General features: G+C 31.8%; 5 protein-coding genes and 1 long non-coding RNA gene across 9 annotated transcripts in view; 2 read left to right on the top strand and 4 right to left on the bottom strand.

Moving 5' to 3' along the window:
• Positions 1 to 750: 750 nt before the first annotated feature.
• LOC105458522 lies at positions 751 to 6845 on the bottom strand. Of its 3 annotated transcripts, XM_011703891.1 has the most exons (5): positions 5921 to 6845; positions 5261 to 5715; positions 2505 to 5034; positions 1521 to 2438; positions 751 to 832 (listed from the first exon to the last, which is right to left on the bottom strand). In XM_011703891.1, exons 1-5 carry the CDS (start codon positions 5969 to 5971, stop codon positions 809 to 811), a joined length of 3978 nt encoding a protein of 1325 aa, XP_011702193.1. In that variant the 5' UTR covers positions 5972 to 6845; the 3' UTR covers positions 751 to 808. The 3 variants fall into 3 exon arrangements, with proteins under 3 accessions (XP_011702193.1, XP_011702192.1, XP_011702194.1); XM_011703890.1 differs by lacking the exon at positions 751 to 832 and having other exon boundaries at positions 1072 to 2438; XM_011703892.1 differs by lacking the exon at positions 751 to 832 and having other exon boundaries at positions 1072 to 2438; positions 2523 to 5034.
• A 3132-nt stretch (positions 6846 to 9977) lies between these two features.
• On the top strand, positions 9978 to 13258 carry LOC105458524. 2 transcript variants are annotated; one of them, XM_011703893.1, is made up of 5 exons: positions 9978 to 10336; positions 11069 to 11158; positions 11612 to 12023; positions 12369 to 12556; positions 12769 to 13258. In XM_011703893.1, the coding sequence occupies exons 1-5, from the start codon at positions 10142 to 10144 to the stop codon at positions 12838 to 12840; spliced, it is 957 nt and encodes a 318-aa protein (XP_011702195.1). In that variant the 5' UTR covers positions 9978 to 10141; the 3' UTR covers positions 12841 to 13258. The 2 variants fall into 2 exon arrangements, with proteins under 2 accessions (XP_011702195.1, XP_011702196.1); XM_011703894.1 differs by having other exon boundaries at positions 9988 to 10336; positions 11654 to 12023.
• Positions 13259 to 13833: 575 nt separating this feature from the next.
• Positions 13834 to 15201, bottom strand: LOC105458512 (TATA-box-binding protein). Its single transcript, XM_011703879.1, has 5 exons — positions 14981 to 15201; positions 14799 to 14905; positions 14470 to 14713; positions 14194 to 14392; positions 13834 to 14110 (listed from the first exon to the last, which is right to left on the bottom strand). Exons 1-5 carry the CDS (start codon positions 15068 to 15070, stop codon positions 14034 to 14036), a joined length of 717 nt encoding a protein of 238 aa, XP_011702181.1. The 5' UTR covers positions 15071 to 15201; the 3' UTR covers positions 13834 to 14033.
• LOC105458513 lies at positions 15128 to 15554 on the bottom strand. Its single transcript, XM_011703881.1, has 2 exons — positions 15298 to 15554; positions 15128 to 15219 (listed from the first exon to the last, which is right to left on the bottom strand). Exons 1-2 carry the CDS (start codon positions 15540 to 15542, stop codon positions 15150 to 15152), a joined length of 315 nt encoding a protein of 104 aa, XP_011702183.1. The 5' UTR covers positions 15543 to 15554; the 3' UTR covers positions 15128 to 15149.
• Positions 15402 to 17498, top strand: LOC105458514 (synaptosomal-associated protein 29). The gene is made up of 2 exons (XM_011703882.1): positions 15402 to 15947; positions 16084 to 17498. The coding sequence occupies exons 1-2, from the start codon at positions 15684 to 15686 to the stop codon at positions 16603 to 16605; spliced, it is 786 nt and encodes a 261-aa protein (XP_011702184.1). The 5' UTR covers positions 15402 to 15683; the 3' UTR covers positions 16606 to 17498.
• LOC105458515 overlaps positions 17494 to 18056 on the bottom strand; it is a 3325-nt gene continuing 2762 nt past the window's right edge. The window contains exon 3 of the long non-coding RNA XR_975543.1: positions 17494 to 17684. This is a non-coding gene — a long non-coding RNA (uncharacterized LOC105458515). The remainder of the gene's footprint in view (positions 17685 to 18056) is intronic.

The raw sequence follows: 18056 nt of genomic DNA, 5'->3' as shown, positions 1-18056 counted from the left end.
AAGAAGGGAACAAATTTTTACATAGTTATCATATTTTTATAATTAATAAATTAATTATTAAATTTTGTCGTTTATTTTAAAAGTTCAAAACATCTTCATAATCTTTTTAAATTTAAAATATTATAAAGATGATATTTAAACTTAATTATATTAAAACTTACATTCTGAAAGTCTATGATTTTAATTTTTAATTTTTTGAGTTTCTACTAGTGTAGACTCGATTTTAATCATAAAATTTCTAAGTCCAAACGATTGAAAATGAGAATTTTCTTACCAATTACAGATTTGAGATACAATTACATAATAAAATTATAGTTTTTGTACAATGCTCTTTTTGCCTCTATTTAATTTAATATATTATCTAAAATCATTATGCAAATAAAATTAACAATTCTAAAATTATGATACAAATTTTTCGTTAATAATCATATCATATGATAACTGATTGAGGTCAATGATAAAAACTCTTGAAAATTTTGTCATAAATATCGACTTTAAATCTGATTAAATATCTGACTTAAAAATTTAGATGAGTAATTCCGCGATATCTAAGATTCAGTTATTTTCATTCAAATCTTTTATAATGAAATGCTAACAATTAAAAAATATGTCGAAAAATTGTCCTTCAAATTCAATAGCCAGCTTGCATTGTTACAAACAGAGAGTGATCGGGGGTAGACACCCTTTCCGGTGGTTGCCAGGAAATATCGATCTGCCCGGAGGGATGGATGCTGCCGTTCTCAATGGTTGGTACAATACTTTATCTTCTCTTCGAAGTCGGGCGCCCTAAATAACTTGGATTTCACTATCATCCTGACGTGCCAACGAACGCCTGCGGGAATACAGCTTAATCCATAAAGGGGAATTGATTTGCCGGCAAGTTCATCGCTTGTGGCGAATGTGGCGATTCTAACAAGGAAAAAGTGATTATTTTTGTATCTCTTTGCAAGGTAAGAATGTCCACGTTGGATATTTTTAGTTATAATTGAGAGAGAGAGAGAGAGAGAGAGAGAGAGACGGTTTTTATCCAGCTCAACTTATTTTGTTTATTTCTTTATAAAATCTACAAAATAATCAATAATGCAAAATTTTTATTTAAGATCTTGAGCAATGTATTTCATCGCCATTCATTGTCACATTTAAGATACAAGTCATATAAAATAGTTTTGTCATAAAGTCAGTATTAGATAGATTCATATTTTGTAATTGTTACACACACACACAATATTTTTAGTTTAGCGTTTACCTTAGTGCATTTAGTATACACTCAATATTTCAACTATTATCTTTTCCGAGATTTATATAAAACTAAATTTCCATGATAAAAGAAGATATCAAATGAAGAGAATCTCGATCATTTTAACGTAAGTTGTTGAAAGATGCTTTCAACGGTACTATTAACATTGAAAATTATGTGACATATTATTTTATAACATTTCGCGACAATATCAATGCGAGACAATATCATAATAAAACAAACTCTTTCACAAATCGCTATCAGATACTGATGCCATGCTAACTTCATAAATGTCATTCGGTTGTAATGTCCTCATCAACAAATGCTTGATGCTCTTACATAGTTCTACATATCGCAACAGTTTTAATTTAAAGTTTAGATCAAAATCGTCCATGTAATCATTGTAGACATCGGTTAAAATGGCAAAGACATGTCTTTTGCGTAGATTATCATCGGAATGATTGGACATATCTTTCTCAAATATTTGTCCATTCTTTCTTGAACCTACAAATCTCTTTACATTTTTTAGTTCCGAAATATCATAAAATTGTTTATATACATTTCTAGCGTTTCCCCTCCAAGTGTATGATAATGAAGTTTTTAAAGATTCATTGCTATTGACATTAGAATATTTAATCGATACATCTCGATATTTGTTTTTATTCCCGTATTGTTCACATTCCTGCTGCACTTGCTCATTTTTACGCTGATCTTGATTATGCACTTGCTTACAGATGCGCTTATTTTCACATGTCTTGTTTTGCTGTTTACACGTGTAATGTCCAGAATAATTCGATTCATTCTCTGTGAGAGATACTTTGGTCGATTGCGAAGAAATCGTTACACTTGTCCTCGACTTTTTCAATTTGTATCGGTGGGAGTTTCTGTTACAGTTTATAATGTTATCAATTTTTTCCTTTCTATCATATTGCGATCGATTGTTTCTATTCAATTTTTGCTTTTTAATATCTTTGGTTATACTAGTTAGCGAATCATAAGACGGAGAAGTTTTGATCGAGCGGAAGCTTAACAAAGCCTTGTTACTATCGGTCAATTTGTAGTTACAATTATTAATATTTCTTTTACGTCTTCTCTTCTGTATTGTACTAATTGATAGAATTATGTTCGAAGATTCGCGAGAAGATGTGGTATAGCCTTGTCTACGGCAATCACAAGTTGAGCATGAAGTTATGCTGTAATCCTGCAAAAAATAGGTAAATTGAAATTAGTCCATTTTCTAAATTATAATGAATTATAAATAACATACTTTTAAGAAGAAATATACCTGTCTTGTATATTTGTCGTTTGTCTTTTTCCTTCTAGTATCTTTAGAAAATTCTTTATTTTTCCAAAAATTTTTAATCATTTTATTATTATTGTTTATTTTATTGTTAAACAATATCCTTCCCAACTTTTCGCGAATCAGATCCTTTATTCTGTCGATAGACTTGTCGACGGAATTTCGAAACTTTGTCATCGCGAGTATCGTTTGTGGTCGTATTTCCGCAGAATAATCATTTGGATATCTGCGAGATGCTGTTCTGTGTTTGATCATTGTCGAAGTTACGTTACGGATACCGTTCCGTGATTTCGTGCATTTGCATTCGCGAAGTTTTGACTTTTGAAATCCATCTTGCCTGCCGCTCATCGTGAATTCACTTGTCGCTGCAAACGAATGACAGTATAGGGATACATTGGATGTCGCACACGTCGAGTGATTTTCCGCGCGTAGATATTCTCCTGTCGAGATACCGGAATTTCTTGAGTCTCCGTTGAATCGGAATCTCTCTTTCGATGCGAAAAATCTTTCCGGTGATGTAATAAAATCATGTGTCTCATCTTTTACATCTAAAATTTCTTTATTTTCGTAAGGAATATTTTTATTTTTTGTCTTAGAAATTAAAGTATGAGTAGAAAGATTTGCTATTTTATTGCATCCATCACTTCTTTCCATGAGAGTAGATATATTTTTATCATTATCAGATGTCAACCAAATTGTTTGAGAATGACATGTGTCTACATTGATTTCTTTCGATAATACCTTTGATCTAGGCATATGAACCGAAATCGTTAGCAAATTGTTGCTTCTAGATGGTAAAATCTGCACTGTCTTGGAACAGTCCGTATTTTGAGATTTTACTGTATCAAAATTATTTTGAGATGTTTCACAAGCACAAACAATATTTTCTTTAGAACTGTTATCAATGACTGCGATGTCTACAAAATCCTCACATCGACAGGAACAATATGAGTTTATACATTTACATCCAATTTCTACTTTCGTCGAACTTAATAAACTATTATTTTCCTGCATATCGAAGTTTTTATCAATTATATTGATATTATTGTTTGAGAAACGATTACAATTTAATTCTACCAATTGTTTATCATATTCAGAATTTTGTGCGAATGATGTAATACTGCATCTATTACAAAGTTCATTTTCTAGATTCGATTTTTTATCCGACGACGAACGAGTCCAATCGTATTCGTTAATGCTTGTGGTCTGCGAAAAATTGTCTAACTCTTTATTACCAAAAATATCTTTAATTCCATTGTTTATATCGATAATATTTTCATACGATAAACATGTGCAATTTGCATTATTTACTAACTCCGTAAACGTGTCACTTTTTATAATTGAATTACTCGACTCAAAAATCTTTTTTTTATCCTTTTCCATATCATCACATTCGTCACAATTAATTCCTATCGAATTCGAAACTTTACAGTATTCTTTATTTCTTTCTTCAGAATTATCAACGTATGATGTCATATTAGATATTTCTTCGACAGTATCTTTGCAAGAGTTATTATGAGAAAAGATCGCAAGGTTTTGAAAATATCTCGAAACATTCTCATTAACCATACATGTAATCCTTTTCTCATTAATATTTCCTGCTTCGTTTTGCGACGTATCTATCGCCATGTCTTTTATGGAGCTTCGATCTGATTGTGAATAGTGTGTGTCGAGTTTTTTAATTTCTTCATCGGCATGTCCAAATGCATCGTTAAAATTTGTATCATTGTTTTTAAAACATTTTGATTCGTTGATTTTATTACTTGATTTTGAATTAGAGGACAAAATAGAGAGATCTTGTTGAATCGTACATTTATGGACATTTTGACAAATCGATACTCTCGCGACGAAAAAGTATTTTTTAATATTGTTGACTTTTAACTTGAAACTGATATATCCAGGATATATTTCGCAATTGAGACATAATGCTTTTGTCAGCTTGTTATCTAATTTTTCAAGAACGCTATTGAGACACGAGCAAACATTGTACATGCTATCTTCAAACTTTCGCTTCATCACTATCAAGCAAGATTCGGTTAAAAATGGATCAGCTTCGAAAATTTGCCTAATTAAATTGCTCGGCTTGCAAGGCAAAGGTAAACGAGTAACATTAAAGCTCGAAAATGTTGAATATTTATAATCTCTTAGATACACTTTATGAACAATTATCTTTAATTTCAAATCATTCCGTATCTTCTTCGATTCGGTGTTGCAAGATTTCTCATTAAAAGATTTGTTTATTTTGTTAGTACTATCATTTTGCGATCCATTTGTTACGCACATAGAATAATGATTCGAATTATCTTCTTCTTGTTGAAGAAAATTTCGGTTTAGATCAAGAACCTGATGTTCTCGGTATTTTGACGTCGTTGGTCGTATGCGCTCGGTATTTTTGTCATAAACGTTTTTTGCTAGCGGCTTGATAGCTTTTTTACACCGGATTGATTTTTTTCTATTGCAGGACACTGTGTTACATTCCATTGCAGTATTGAAATTTCTATTGAATAAAGTAAGATGTGTTGAATAAAAAGTAATATAACAGAAGAATTTTACGTGACAAATAAAACGATAAATTCCCGATGAATTAATAAATTTAATGAAAGAATAATCTTGCATCAAAGCTACGACTTATCAATTTGATAAATGGTTATTTAATCGTCGATACTTAGTATATTTTATTTTAAATTTTTGATAAAAAATTATCTCTCTTCTGTATAACATACGTGAAACAATTGTGATCCAAATAGCCTTGCTCGTTGACAAACTCCCATACGTTCAAATTTCTTAAAATATTATCATTGATGCCTAATGCGTCTAGCTCATGACAAACTTTACTTAATCTTTGATGCAAAATGACAGAATCAAGAAAGCAGTTGATCAGATCGTCCTTTATCATGCGTTTGACGATATTTCTCATAATTTCTTCTATCATATTTATATCGTATTCGGCGACTCTATTCAGAGGATCCTTCCACATAATTATCACATTGACAAATTTTTTGAAACATGGAAACTGCTTGGCCCATCGGGAATTTGTGCTATACACGAATTCCTCCAACAAGGACTGAACTCTATGTTCCAGACTAGACACAAAGAGTGCTCGAATCTTGTCGAGATAGGGACCGTATTTCTCTAGATCGAATACTGTGTATTGGTTCGCACACTCACATGGATTTATCTAAAATATGGACGAGACATTATACAGAAGACGGCTATATTTTTTACAATAATAAATCATTGTTATTTATATTATATATAGCAAGCGTAATTCTTTTAAATTTTACAAATGAAATATTATATTTTATATTTTGTTGTACTAACTATTTAGTAAATATAAATTAAATCATTTAAAAGATAAAGAGAATATATATTTCTTTTATTACCGATGATGACTGTTCATTCTCTCTAAACGTGTACAATTGATTCTCTGTCATAATAAAATTAATTTAAAAAAGGAAGAGAGAAAAATAGAAAAAATATAAAAATATATTTGAAAATTATATGACAATTTTGCGCGTATCAAACACAATTTACATATCAGTTTTTGAATAAATATTCTGGATATTTAACAACGTATGTTAACAACCTAGAAATGCACCTTTCACTCATAACTATACTTTTCTTCTTGAAGATAGATTCAATTAAAGACTAAATCAGCTACCTAAATTACTTTCCTATATTCACGGTTTTACATCTATGAAAAATATGACTAATGTTCTTTCTTGCGTAATAAGCGAAATATTTCATATTTATTAATACCGTACAATGATGCCGGTTTGTAGATACGCTTATAATTTATTGTGTACCGCTTTTCCTTAAACTACTTAACTTTGTTATTTCATGCTATTGCGACGCTAAATGCTCGCTAGAGCTATGCTAATGCGCTAATCATTAAGAGCGATGGTACGTATGTAAAACCTATAAAAGAAATAGATTACAGATTACAAATGACTGTAAATAACTCTTTAAAACAGAAGATTTGAGTTTTGGAAAATAGAGATACCACTGGAAATTTGAAATTTTTTCAACTTATGTACATCAAGAAGCGAAAAAAATCAATGAAAGTATACATATCTCGGAGATACAGTGTAAAAAGCTAAATTAATTTTTAAGAGATTTTTTAAATAAAAAAGTCTCCTTTTTCTTTTGTGTGATAACTACAAAGTTATTTATATCTTGACGCCTTTTTATGAAGAAGGAAAATACAGATATTTTTCTTAACTGTGCAAAACTGTATTTTTCGCAAAAAAATACGGCTGTATTACTTTTCCATTCACGTACAATAAAAAAGTAATTTATATTTTCACGCGCAAGCTGAAACCAGCATCTATAGTATAACAAATAAATACGGTGCCCACGTCATGCATGATACAGCAGCAACGTAACATGCGGGGGTGGATATCGTGCCGTGACGAGCAGCGAAATACAAAAAGCTCTCGACTAAGAGGGAGATCGAGATCACGGGGAGATGGTGAACGTGTGTGACGAAGAGAGAATCGTACGAAATTCTGCGGAATAGTACGAGACAGCCATAACCCATTCACGTAGCGGCTCTCTACGGGGATCAATACTTGTGACGCCGAGACACAGAGCGTAACAGCCCCACGTTGACTACGCATACAGCATACCGCCCTTATCGCCGATAGAAGAATCCTGAGATGTCCCGGAACATTCATCCTTTCCGCTTGGCAAGACCGCTTGGTACACGCAATTTTGTTAATGGTACTCATTTATTAATTAACACAATAATTAATTATTATTTTATTTATATAAGAATAGTATAGTAAAAATATATAGTATATTCTTGTTTATATGATTCTTAATACAATTGACAAAATTTATGTGATTACAAATGATTAAACTAAAGGTACATCTTTATATCAGGTTAATTAAATATACAATTCCGCTAACAGTTAATAGCGTGAAAAATATTTTAATCAATTGTGTTATTATAATTATTGTAGATAATGCTTTTAAGCATTATCTGTAAGCTTTTCTTTCGAAACAGTATATATAGGTTTATATACTTCTTTTCCAACCATCATTTTGATTATTTTAAATATTTCGTGATTATTTCCAAAATTAGTGCGAATGTAATAGTAACAAATGGATGTGTTGCTGATCAATCAAGATATGTAAAACTGCATCAATTTACTCACGGTTATCGCAAGCAACATTTTTATCCCAAAGCAATATTGGAATATATCCGGAAATTTAAATATCGTGCAATATATCTCTGTATCCAAAGAACATTAAAACATATCTACTAAATATGTGAACAGCAGGCTCCATCATTAATCAACTATACATTAAGCGTAAAATATCGTGCCAATAATAAGCATTGCACAGTTGATCGTCGTTTCGCTTTCACAATTCTGCTTTTGGTTACATTATCAATTTCGCGATACGTAAGAAGCATTATATTGTATGTAAAAAGAAATGCAATTTGATCTGTTTGATGAGTGTCGAGGGATAAGCATGCTCTGAATGATTTACGTTGAATGGACGCTGTTTAATGCGGATGTAATTTAGTTTACGCAAAGGAATCTTTGGCATCGAAAGCCGACTAGAGACGAGGACTTTTATTCGAACGAGAGATGATTGTAAGACACAAGACCGGACGGACCGGGCGCTGGAAAATCACTACGAGCTTCAAGAATGTTCTGATACTCCTTCCCCTGGGACGTGTAGAATAAATTGTCGCGATTTATTTGTTCATCGCCCCTGCTAATAATATTATATTACAGACTTGAAAAAGTATTCAATAACAAGAAAACAAATTAAACAGCTAAAAATTTCGAAAGAATTGAAAAAGATTGCAGAGATTTTAAATTGGTGCAAAGAATGAGAATTAAAAAGTTTTTCTTATATAATAGGTAAAAAAAAGTATTTGCATGCATTCCTTTTTTCAAATAATTTTGTACAATGAACAAACACGTTCTTTTTCAAACACATAATAAAAATAAAATAGAGATTGACTTTATATTTTCTCGCGTAATTTTTCAAGTAAGATATCATTTTACAGCTATTAGTAATTACACATTAGAGAACAGTAATGTTATTAAAATACCTAACGTAATAGTACAAGAAAGAGTTAAAAAATATTGTGAATGTGATAAACATAATCAATCTTAGCGTGATGAGATGAAGGCGAAACGAGAATTTGATTTTGCAAATTGAGTTGCTGAAACGCAATGCGCGACAACAACTAATGGACGTTTATATGCGACCGTAACAAGGGGGAAGAATCTTTTGATCTTTCATCCCTACGCCACTACACTTTCTATTTTAACCCTCCTGTAACTGGTACGCTTAATGAAAATGCCGGCTTGACAAACAACCGCCACCACGCTTCTTCATCAAGCCTTTATCAAATTCCAAATTTGTATTTCCCACAATTTTCTGCGCATCTCGTGAAAAAATTTATAAGATATTACTTTTGCAACAAATATTACTTTTCCTACCATCTATTCTTTTGTTACAAAAGAATAGATTGTAGGAAAGAACAAGCAAACAAACAAACCTCAAATGATGGAATTCTATACAATTTTTTGGAAACTATTATTTTCTTTTTAAATATTTTAATAGAGCAATGTATAAATTGAAATAATACTTTTTACTTTGCATAATAGCGATATTAATATGTGTGTATGTGGAAGCGTGCAATATATTTAATTAGGGAAATAAAATTATTAATTTCTTGGAGAAAACGTCAATGCAAAAAGAAATTACATTTATTTATATAATCTTAACTCTCGTGCTTCGTGTCCGGGAAACAAAATGACCCCGTCGTACTTTAGATACTTTATAGCTTCTCGACAGGACTTTGAGATATACGAGCTGGCTTTAATATTGTTATCCGAACGACGTGTTCTGCACACAAATCACATTTGCAGGCAACCGTTGCTTATAAATGCAATTTGGATAAGCAAATAACCGATATATAGTTAACTAGTAAATAAAGTAACTGGATAACTCTGCGTTAAGAAAAATTTGAAAATTACGAATCACTGGACAAGTCGTGAAATTAATTAAATAATTTTTAAAATATGTGCAAATTCAAACAATACAAAATGTCAAATAATCCTAATAAAAGAAAGTGACTAAAGGATAGTCAATGCAATTAGGTCATTAAATAATTCTTTTATTTATTCTTCTTAAATTTATTTTCAACCTAAATTTATTTGTATTATTAAATGATATCAGTTTAAATATTTTGAAATAATTACAGAGAGATTTTGAAGATTGTATAATTAGGTATATAATGTATAATGAAGGTGTTTAACTTTTTATAAAACCGCGTTCAATTTCATCTAACTCATTTTCCTTTTTTAGAACAAGACTTAAATACAATACGGTACAGTTGAAAACACCAAAGGTTCATCAGTGCTCTACATCTATCTGTCTATCTATCTATCTATCTATCTATCTATCAAAAGGATTCTCCGATTCTCGACCACATTAGTCGCATATTGGCCACGACAGCCTCGTCGAATGACCTTTAGTGGTGGCTCGATTTTACGAATGTGGGTTGGTCGACGAGGATCGAGCTTGTGGGCGAACGAGCATGTTGTCGGGACGGGATCGTAAACGAGGGGAAAACGATGGAAAAAGATAAATCAATACTTTGGTACTTGCTGGGACCGCGAACGGCGCTCGTCGCGACAGCGACCGCGGCCGTCGATGACGACGACGAGGTGAAGGAAAGCGTGTGTGCAGCGAAAACTGGTGTGCGGCATCTCTCCTCGAGATCCACGTCGTCGGTTATCTCCGTCGCGTATCATTTGTCGTCGATTATGGTGAGTTACGCGTCAGACTAGCGAAAAAAATTAACACATTCCTGTGCCGCTTCGTAAAACATAATTCTATATAATTAAACAATTCGCAAATGCGCTTCAAAAAAATCTAAATTGCAAAGGATTTTGATGAGAATTCGTTTGACTTGTCGTTAAATTCAAAATGTGATTTTTATAATATATAACAATAATTAAAACAGTATAAATGTATTATTAAACTCTTTTTTTATAAAAATTTTTTGTTAATAAATTTAATTGTTGGATGATTATCAAATTATGAATCTTGATATCTCAGATAAATAAATCTGATAAATTAAGAACAGATTTTTTTAAGTATCTACTATAAATTTTGTCGGCAGACTAGCAATAGTTCGAAATTTACTAGCAAAATACGACAGAAGATTATATTAACAGAAACTGAAGAAAATCTGTCATTTCGTAATCACACATTTAAATAGAATATATTATTTAAAGAATTGCGAAATTATCACAAATTTTACTCGGTTTCTGAAATCAATCTGCTGTAAAATTACGTCGATAGAATTCGAGTTTAATGTGGACGCAGCTATAGTATATAGCTGCAATGCTTATTTGCTTATACGTATGCTATTCTGATTGAATCTTCTGACAAATTGCTAATAGATTACTAATATTTTGCTTACTGTGTAAGACTGATTGTAATGAAAAAATAAATGATAAATTACATTAAACAAAATCTTTTGTGTTATTCTACAGATGCACGCATTGATTATCATGCTCTATTGCATTCTGCTCCTTTTGATTGCTGTTGCTGCACAGGCGAACATTTACTTGCCCTTGATGAAGGTAATTATGAAACTCAACAGCTCTAATACAGATGTAAAAAATAGATGAATTAAAATGAATTGAAAGGAATTTCTTTCTGCAAGATGGACTATTTAATCTTCGAAATTAAGAATTGATTCAAATCTTTCTAAATTTTTATTCTTTCTTCTTCAAATCCTAATATACTGATATCACAAACCATCAAGTGAGCAATACATTTTAATGATAAATTAGAAGAAAATTTAATTAATTTGTTGAGATCTTTCTTCGATTTATAATGTATTTGTTTATTTCTCGTAGAAATTAAAACAATACAATGAATTTACAATTAAAATAAATACAAGTGAAAAAAAAGATAAATTTATACATATAGAGAAGTCAGCAAGTATCTCAAAGATAATTGTCAATTTCGAAGATTCGTAACATCGCAAAGTAAATTCCTGTTTATTCCTTTTAATTCATCCATTTTTGCAGAATGTCAAAAGAGCGTGTAATCCACTATTCGGATGTATCCAGGAGGAGGATTTATGGACCGATAACTTTTTGCGAGAATTGATCGATCAAGTAGGAAATGAATTTGCGAGTGTGTCCGATTCGTATATGGAATATCAGGAGGAGAAAGCTAAGGAATTACCCATGGAATTGCCTGCCGATTACGATGGCATGGACACGCTGAACCCGAACCCGAGTATACGAGATCAAGAGTATTTGCAGCACAGTACGCTCTGGGGGCATCAACGGTTCGATAATAATAAAAATAATAACAATAAAGGCTACAACAGACATAGGATTCAATCTGGTTTAAAAGGACCCAAGGACGAAAAGGCGGAAAATCCTTTACCGGCTTACTGTACTCCTCCGAATCCTTGCCCGGTCGGATACACGAGTGAGTAAAAAAAAATTCTCAATTCTCAGCAGTATAATCTAATAAAAAAAAATCGGTACAATTTTTTAATTAGATTATCAAATCTGTCAAATCTTAATTTATATACTTCTGATTTGCATAACGTATTTTTCCTCTCTGTTTAATGTTTGTCAATATTCAAATGATCCTTGGTCAATTTTACGCGCGATGAAAATATGTGAAATATATCTTTTGTTTTCTTATTATGTTAAATATCTGTTTAATTCGGAAAATAATATTTTCATACATATATATATATATATATATATATATATATATATATATATTTATATGACATATAATTCAAAATTTATTTGACTTTTATAGGTGAGAACAACTGCCTCACCAATTTCGAAAACACGGCGGCGTTTAGTCGCGACTATCAAAGTGCGCAGGACTGCATGTGCGACACGGAACATATGTTAGAGTGCTCCACCGATTCTGGAAACAGTAACAATTTGTCGAACATGCATATTTCGAATTCCGAACTCAATCAAATTGTCGAACAATTTCAGGTAATTGAAATTTCTGTTTTATACGTATATATATATATATATATATATACACATTCGTCGGATATAAATTCTTAAACAATCAATTTTAAACAGTCAAAAGTATAAGAATTAATTTTAATTTTTTTTCAATGGAAAAAAAATATGAATTTATAAATAAAAAAACTAAGCAGTATAAAACAATAAAATTAAATGTATATAATATCCCCTTTCAGGAAGAAAATCCATTCTTTCAAGGAGAAAAATTGCCTATAGCTGCAAAGAAAGGCATACATGTGATTGATTAAAGATTGCAGAAACGAACTTGAGAGGAAATTGGGAAACGAACATGAAAGCATAATACAAACATCATTTGATTAATGTTTAAATCGATCAAAAAAGGGCTTTTATTCAGATATCGATTATTAGATGCATAATTAGGCACCGCCTAATAATAATAAATAAAATACACGCATTTACGCAGCGTTAAAGCGTCAAACATTGAGAAACGTTGTAACGTTTCCAAGTCTGATGAATGCACGGACAAAGTTCTTAAATGGACCATGGCTGTTTATCAGCGGGTATTAAAGTATCTTTTTCTTTTCATAGAATTATTAATAGAGATCTTGCCAGATACATGTAATTATATACGCGTACGTTTTAACGTTATAAATGTCTCTACAGTTGCAATTATTCAGTTTATAAAACAATTTTCGTACATATTAATATCCTTTCAACCTACCGAAATGCATAGAGTGTTTCGTAAGATTTTTGCAAAATTCTATATTTCGCAATATTTATAAAACACTCTCAGTATTCGGAAGCGGTTGAACACTCCATTAAACATATCCAGATCCAAATATATTCCAATTTTTCATAAAGTTAAAGAAGAATTTATTATATAGATGTGGACTTCGATGTATGTACATTTAAAATAATTCTGATATAGTAAAATGTTGTAAATTGTATACACAGTATATAATTGTTTGTCAATTATATTTTATTTTAATATATAGTATATCAAAAAATATTTATTTTCATTATGCAAAACGTCTGAAATATATACTTTAACAATAAACAGAAGCATATGTGGTTTTTAATCATAACCAATTGCATTAATTATTACAAGATACAACATCTCGTTGCAATAAGATTTTTTTAAATGTGTGTTAAAAGAAATATATACAGTTACATACTATATATATGCAAATCTATACTAATTGTAAAGTATTTTTAGCATAATTATAATGATAGATTACGCATAATACATTAATATAAATAATAAAACTAAACGTATAAAATATTAATAATACTCCAATATTATGCTGGCAATTATGCATTACAAAAGATATATAAAAATACAAGATAAAGCTACTCTCATATACAAAGTTCCAAGATCACCAGTTATCACAAAAACACAATTTTCTATTGCAGTTAATTTTTATATTTACATGTCTTGAGATTTATTACTTGACTTGATTTAATTTCTAAATAAATGATATTATTGCTTTCTAAAACTCTTTAATATTGGATATATATTATTTAATGCATCTTGTAGTTCAGTCCTATTTTTTGCTCCTAAAAATTATCAAACAAGTTCTCTTAATAATTATTTAACTATAAAATATCTTTGATAAAAAATTCTTTCAGTATTTACATACCTGTTAACACAACTTTACCATTCACAAATATTAATAACACAACCCTAGGCATTACCATTCTGTACGTCAAGCCAGGATATAATTCTGGTTCGTAACTAGAAAACTGACCATGCATAAGATTTAGATTCTCCAACTTAATTGGGAATTTCAAATCACACGTCGCAACTATGTTTTGTATTTTAAAACAGGAAAACTTTACCTACAAAAATGTAAATCAATGTAAATTAATTAAGAACTCGAGGTTATCTATCGAGGCGAGAGATATAAGTTGCTTACAGGGAATCCAAGTTTCTGGATTATCCTGGCAAACTTCTTTGCCGCCAAAAGCGAATCTTCCTCGTTTCTCGCGCCGGTACATACTAATTTGCCAGAGCGGAAGATCAGCGCCGTCGCTCTAGGATTCTGTATCCTCATTATTAATCCAGTAAATCTCGCTGGATTATATTCGGAATTCCTAGTTCTCACATTAATATACATGAGCTTCAGTTCTGTTTGCAAATTGACTGTAGAAACTACATTTCTGCAAAAATAATACGGACATTAACGATCAGGGATACTGCATGTACTCTACATAATAATAACAACAGAATAAGATGAAATTTTACTGTAAACAAGGCTCCAGGACTTCTTTCGTGCTATTAACCGGCGTTATCGGAGTCATCATCGATTGCGGATTAACATTTTGCGATGTGCTTGGCCTCGGCACGTTGGTCTACAAATTAAATTTATATATTATTTGTTAGAAAGTCCAGCACGAAAAGTCCAACGTATGTATTTAATTGCTCACCGATAACGGCGGAGCCATGGATCCATCTTCGCCCGCATTTTTCGCTGGATTACTAAGCAATCTCTTCAATTCGTTATCCTCCTGCATCATTTTGGAAGAGACAGAAGATACCGGTGTCGAGCCACACTCAGAAGATTGTGTCAAGCGTGGTCAAGCGCGACTGTTAAACTCACATGGAATGATGGAACGGCACATGATCGCCTAACCTCACACCTAACCCACACACCACAGGGCGCAGCCTATAACCTCAAAATATCCTCGTGCACTAATTCCCTCTGAAGAAGTGGATGTAAACTACATAGCAACACCTTTCTCACCTTTCTGTTCCGCCGCGGGTATATACAATTTGTGGCGCTAGTGTGCTGGTGACTGGTAAGGTAGAGATAATTGGGTTAATTCTCCAAGCATTTTTGTCTGTCGCGTGCCGAGTCACAGCCAAGTGTGCCTGCCTGCGCTTGTGCCAACGAGTTGACGCGTTTTGTATTAGCACTCTGTTAGCCGGTCCAACGTCTAGCGGCATATAGCTGATGTAGCCACTAGCCAGTGCGGATTGTGCAGCCATTGATCGGCAGTTGAACGTCACTCGTCCAGTTAGACTGATCGTTAGACGTGAACAAGGTTCGAGCGAGCCAACGTGTTCTCATTCAACGAGTACTTATCACCTGCAAGAGTAACTTGTACGTCGCGAAAAATCATCGGCTAAATGGCGGGTCATAATTATCTGAGCGACCCAAAGAATCCATTTTTCTCGTTAGAAGACGACGTGGACGATGAGACGTTTCTGAGGAACGCGCCAGCCAGGACTGCGCCTGCTGGGCGTTATCAAAACCTCGATAATGATATAACGCAAAAACGCCAACAGTTGCTGCAACGTAAGAAGGAAATTGAGGAGCGCACGGTACAATCTTCAGAAAGATCCGTCTCGCTTCTGAGAGACTCCGAGCAAATTGGTGTAGCTACAGCCGAGGTAATTTTAACGATACACCCCCCTCAGCTTGTTATCGTCCCTAGTATGCAGATAGCGTGCGACAACTGATAGGAAATTTATGCTTGCTTAACATATTTCATGAGTGATTTTAATATAGCTAAATTTCCATTTTCAGGAATTAATTAGACAAAAGGAACAGCTGCAAAGGACAGAAAAAAGATTAGATGATATTAATAGTACCTTAAGATTTAGTCAAAAACATATACAAGGCATAAAGAGCGTATTTGGTAGTCTGAAGAATTATCTCAGTGGCAAATCGTTAGATGCTCCGATACCATCGACAAAGTTGTCCGAGTCTTCTAGCTCTGGTTCTATGGCATCCCCATTGTCCAATACTTTAGAGCAAGTACAAACCGACATGAGCAATTCGTATTCGTCGACTGTGATAAAAGGAAGTTACGATGATTATAGTCTGGAGGATGTTAAGCCTACTAGCGACAGAGTAACCAAAGTTCTCGAACAGAATCTAAATGAGATGAGTGGATCATTGGCAAGACTGAAACACCTAGCAATCGGTTTATCCGAAGAAATAGATTCGCAAAACGATCTTATCGATAATATTACTGATAAAACTGAGAAAGCAGATATAACGTTGCAGCAGCAAAACAAAGAGATGTTACATATATTGAAGAAATAAGTTCGATGACCGATCATATCAGAATTTTTTTGCTTGTAATAATACGATATTAACTGTACTTCTATGAAGTATAGATATATGTTACTCAACAGAAGAAATCTTTGACATTAATTTGTATTGTTGAATCTGATGTATGTTGGCCATGCAATTATATTGTGCGGTGTGTTTTATAGTCTTTCACGAGGCAAGATTTGCGCGATTTTTCCATAATAATGATACAAAACACTAGAACGCTGTTAGAAATTATGATCTTGAATGAGGAAAAACTTTTTCTTACGCAATTGTCGATAGTATCACAAAATTAAACGTGATATCCTTATGTGCGAATGTTAAAGGAAGAGATTTTCATTTTTTTTTTTTTTTCAATATCTTTTGTATCTTTTTTTATGGAAACTGTGATAAGCATACACGCATATATATATTTAGCCATGTGTAATAATTGTCCTAAGTTGGTATTTTCATTTATTAACAGTTGAAATATCATGATTAGAACTATATACGTCGACATATTTATGAAATAAGGAGAAAATTATAAGTTAAATTTTTTCTTAATTTTGGATGCGAATCTCTGTTCAAGTTCGTTTCTCACACTTATCCAAATCTTATTATAGTTTATGCAATTTAGATATATGTGTGTAATGATTTATAAGGAGAGCAATAATATATGCAATATATATTATGGACAATAATTGTGTATAATTATAATTTATCATTTTTAATATTTTTTTCCTTTAGTTTAATATGTAGATATAGAATGTAAGATTATATTGATAATTACGATAATATAAATACATTACATTTGTATACAAGAAATACATACGCATGAATGAAATTGCACACGACATATACTATATGACTGCCAGGATTATTTAATAAAAGTCCATACAATTTTATGTTATTTTGTTATTTATTGTTATGCCGAAATGTTTAATACTCAATCTTATTAATTATTTATTTCTTTTATACAACATACTGATGTGCTTTTATAGCTCTAAAATACTTATAAATTTTTTCCACGCTATCTGTAATTTTTTAAATCCATTTTATACTGCAGCCTAATGTTGTTTTACTACTTGTGCCTAAAACAAATAATATTATTTTGATTATTAAATACAAAAATTGTGCGTGATACATGATATTTTGTATATAAATTTACTATAAATATAAAATATATATCTTAATTTACCTATACATATACAGGGTGATCCAGGTCACCCGGAGGAGCCGGCATCTACGTATTCCTCATGAAAAACTGAGTCGAAAATGTTAATAGCAAAATGTTGAGGTGTCAATGGTTTTTGAATAGTGAACGTTTACAATGTTCATAGTATGTGAAAAAGAGAGTTACATTTAACATTTCAATTATTATTGAATCGAAAGATCTAGCGCAATGGGTTATAGGATACTAATAATTATCGGCGGATAGTACTTATCTTGTTTAATCTCGAAAG

The sequence above is a fragment of the Wasmannia auropunctata genome, unplaced genomic scaffold, assembly GCF_000956235.1.
Source record: "Wasmannia auropunctata unplaced genomic scaffold, wasmannia.A_1.0 LD334508.1, whole genome shotgun sequence".
Taxonomy (NCBI): Eukaryota; Metazoa; Arthropoda; class Insecta; order Hymenoptera; family Formicidae; genus Wasmannia; species Wasmannia auropunctata.
Note: the sequence above shows the minus strand (reverse complement) of the source record. Positions and strands in the feature narration are given on the sequence as shown.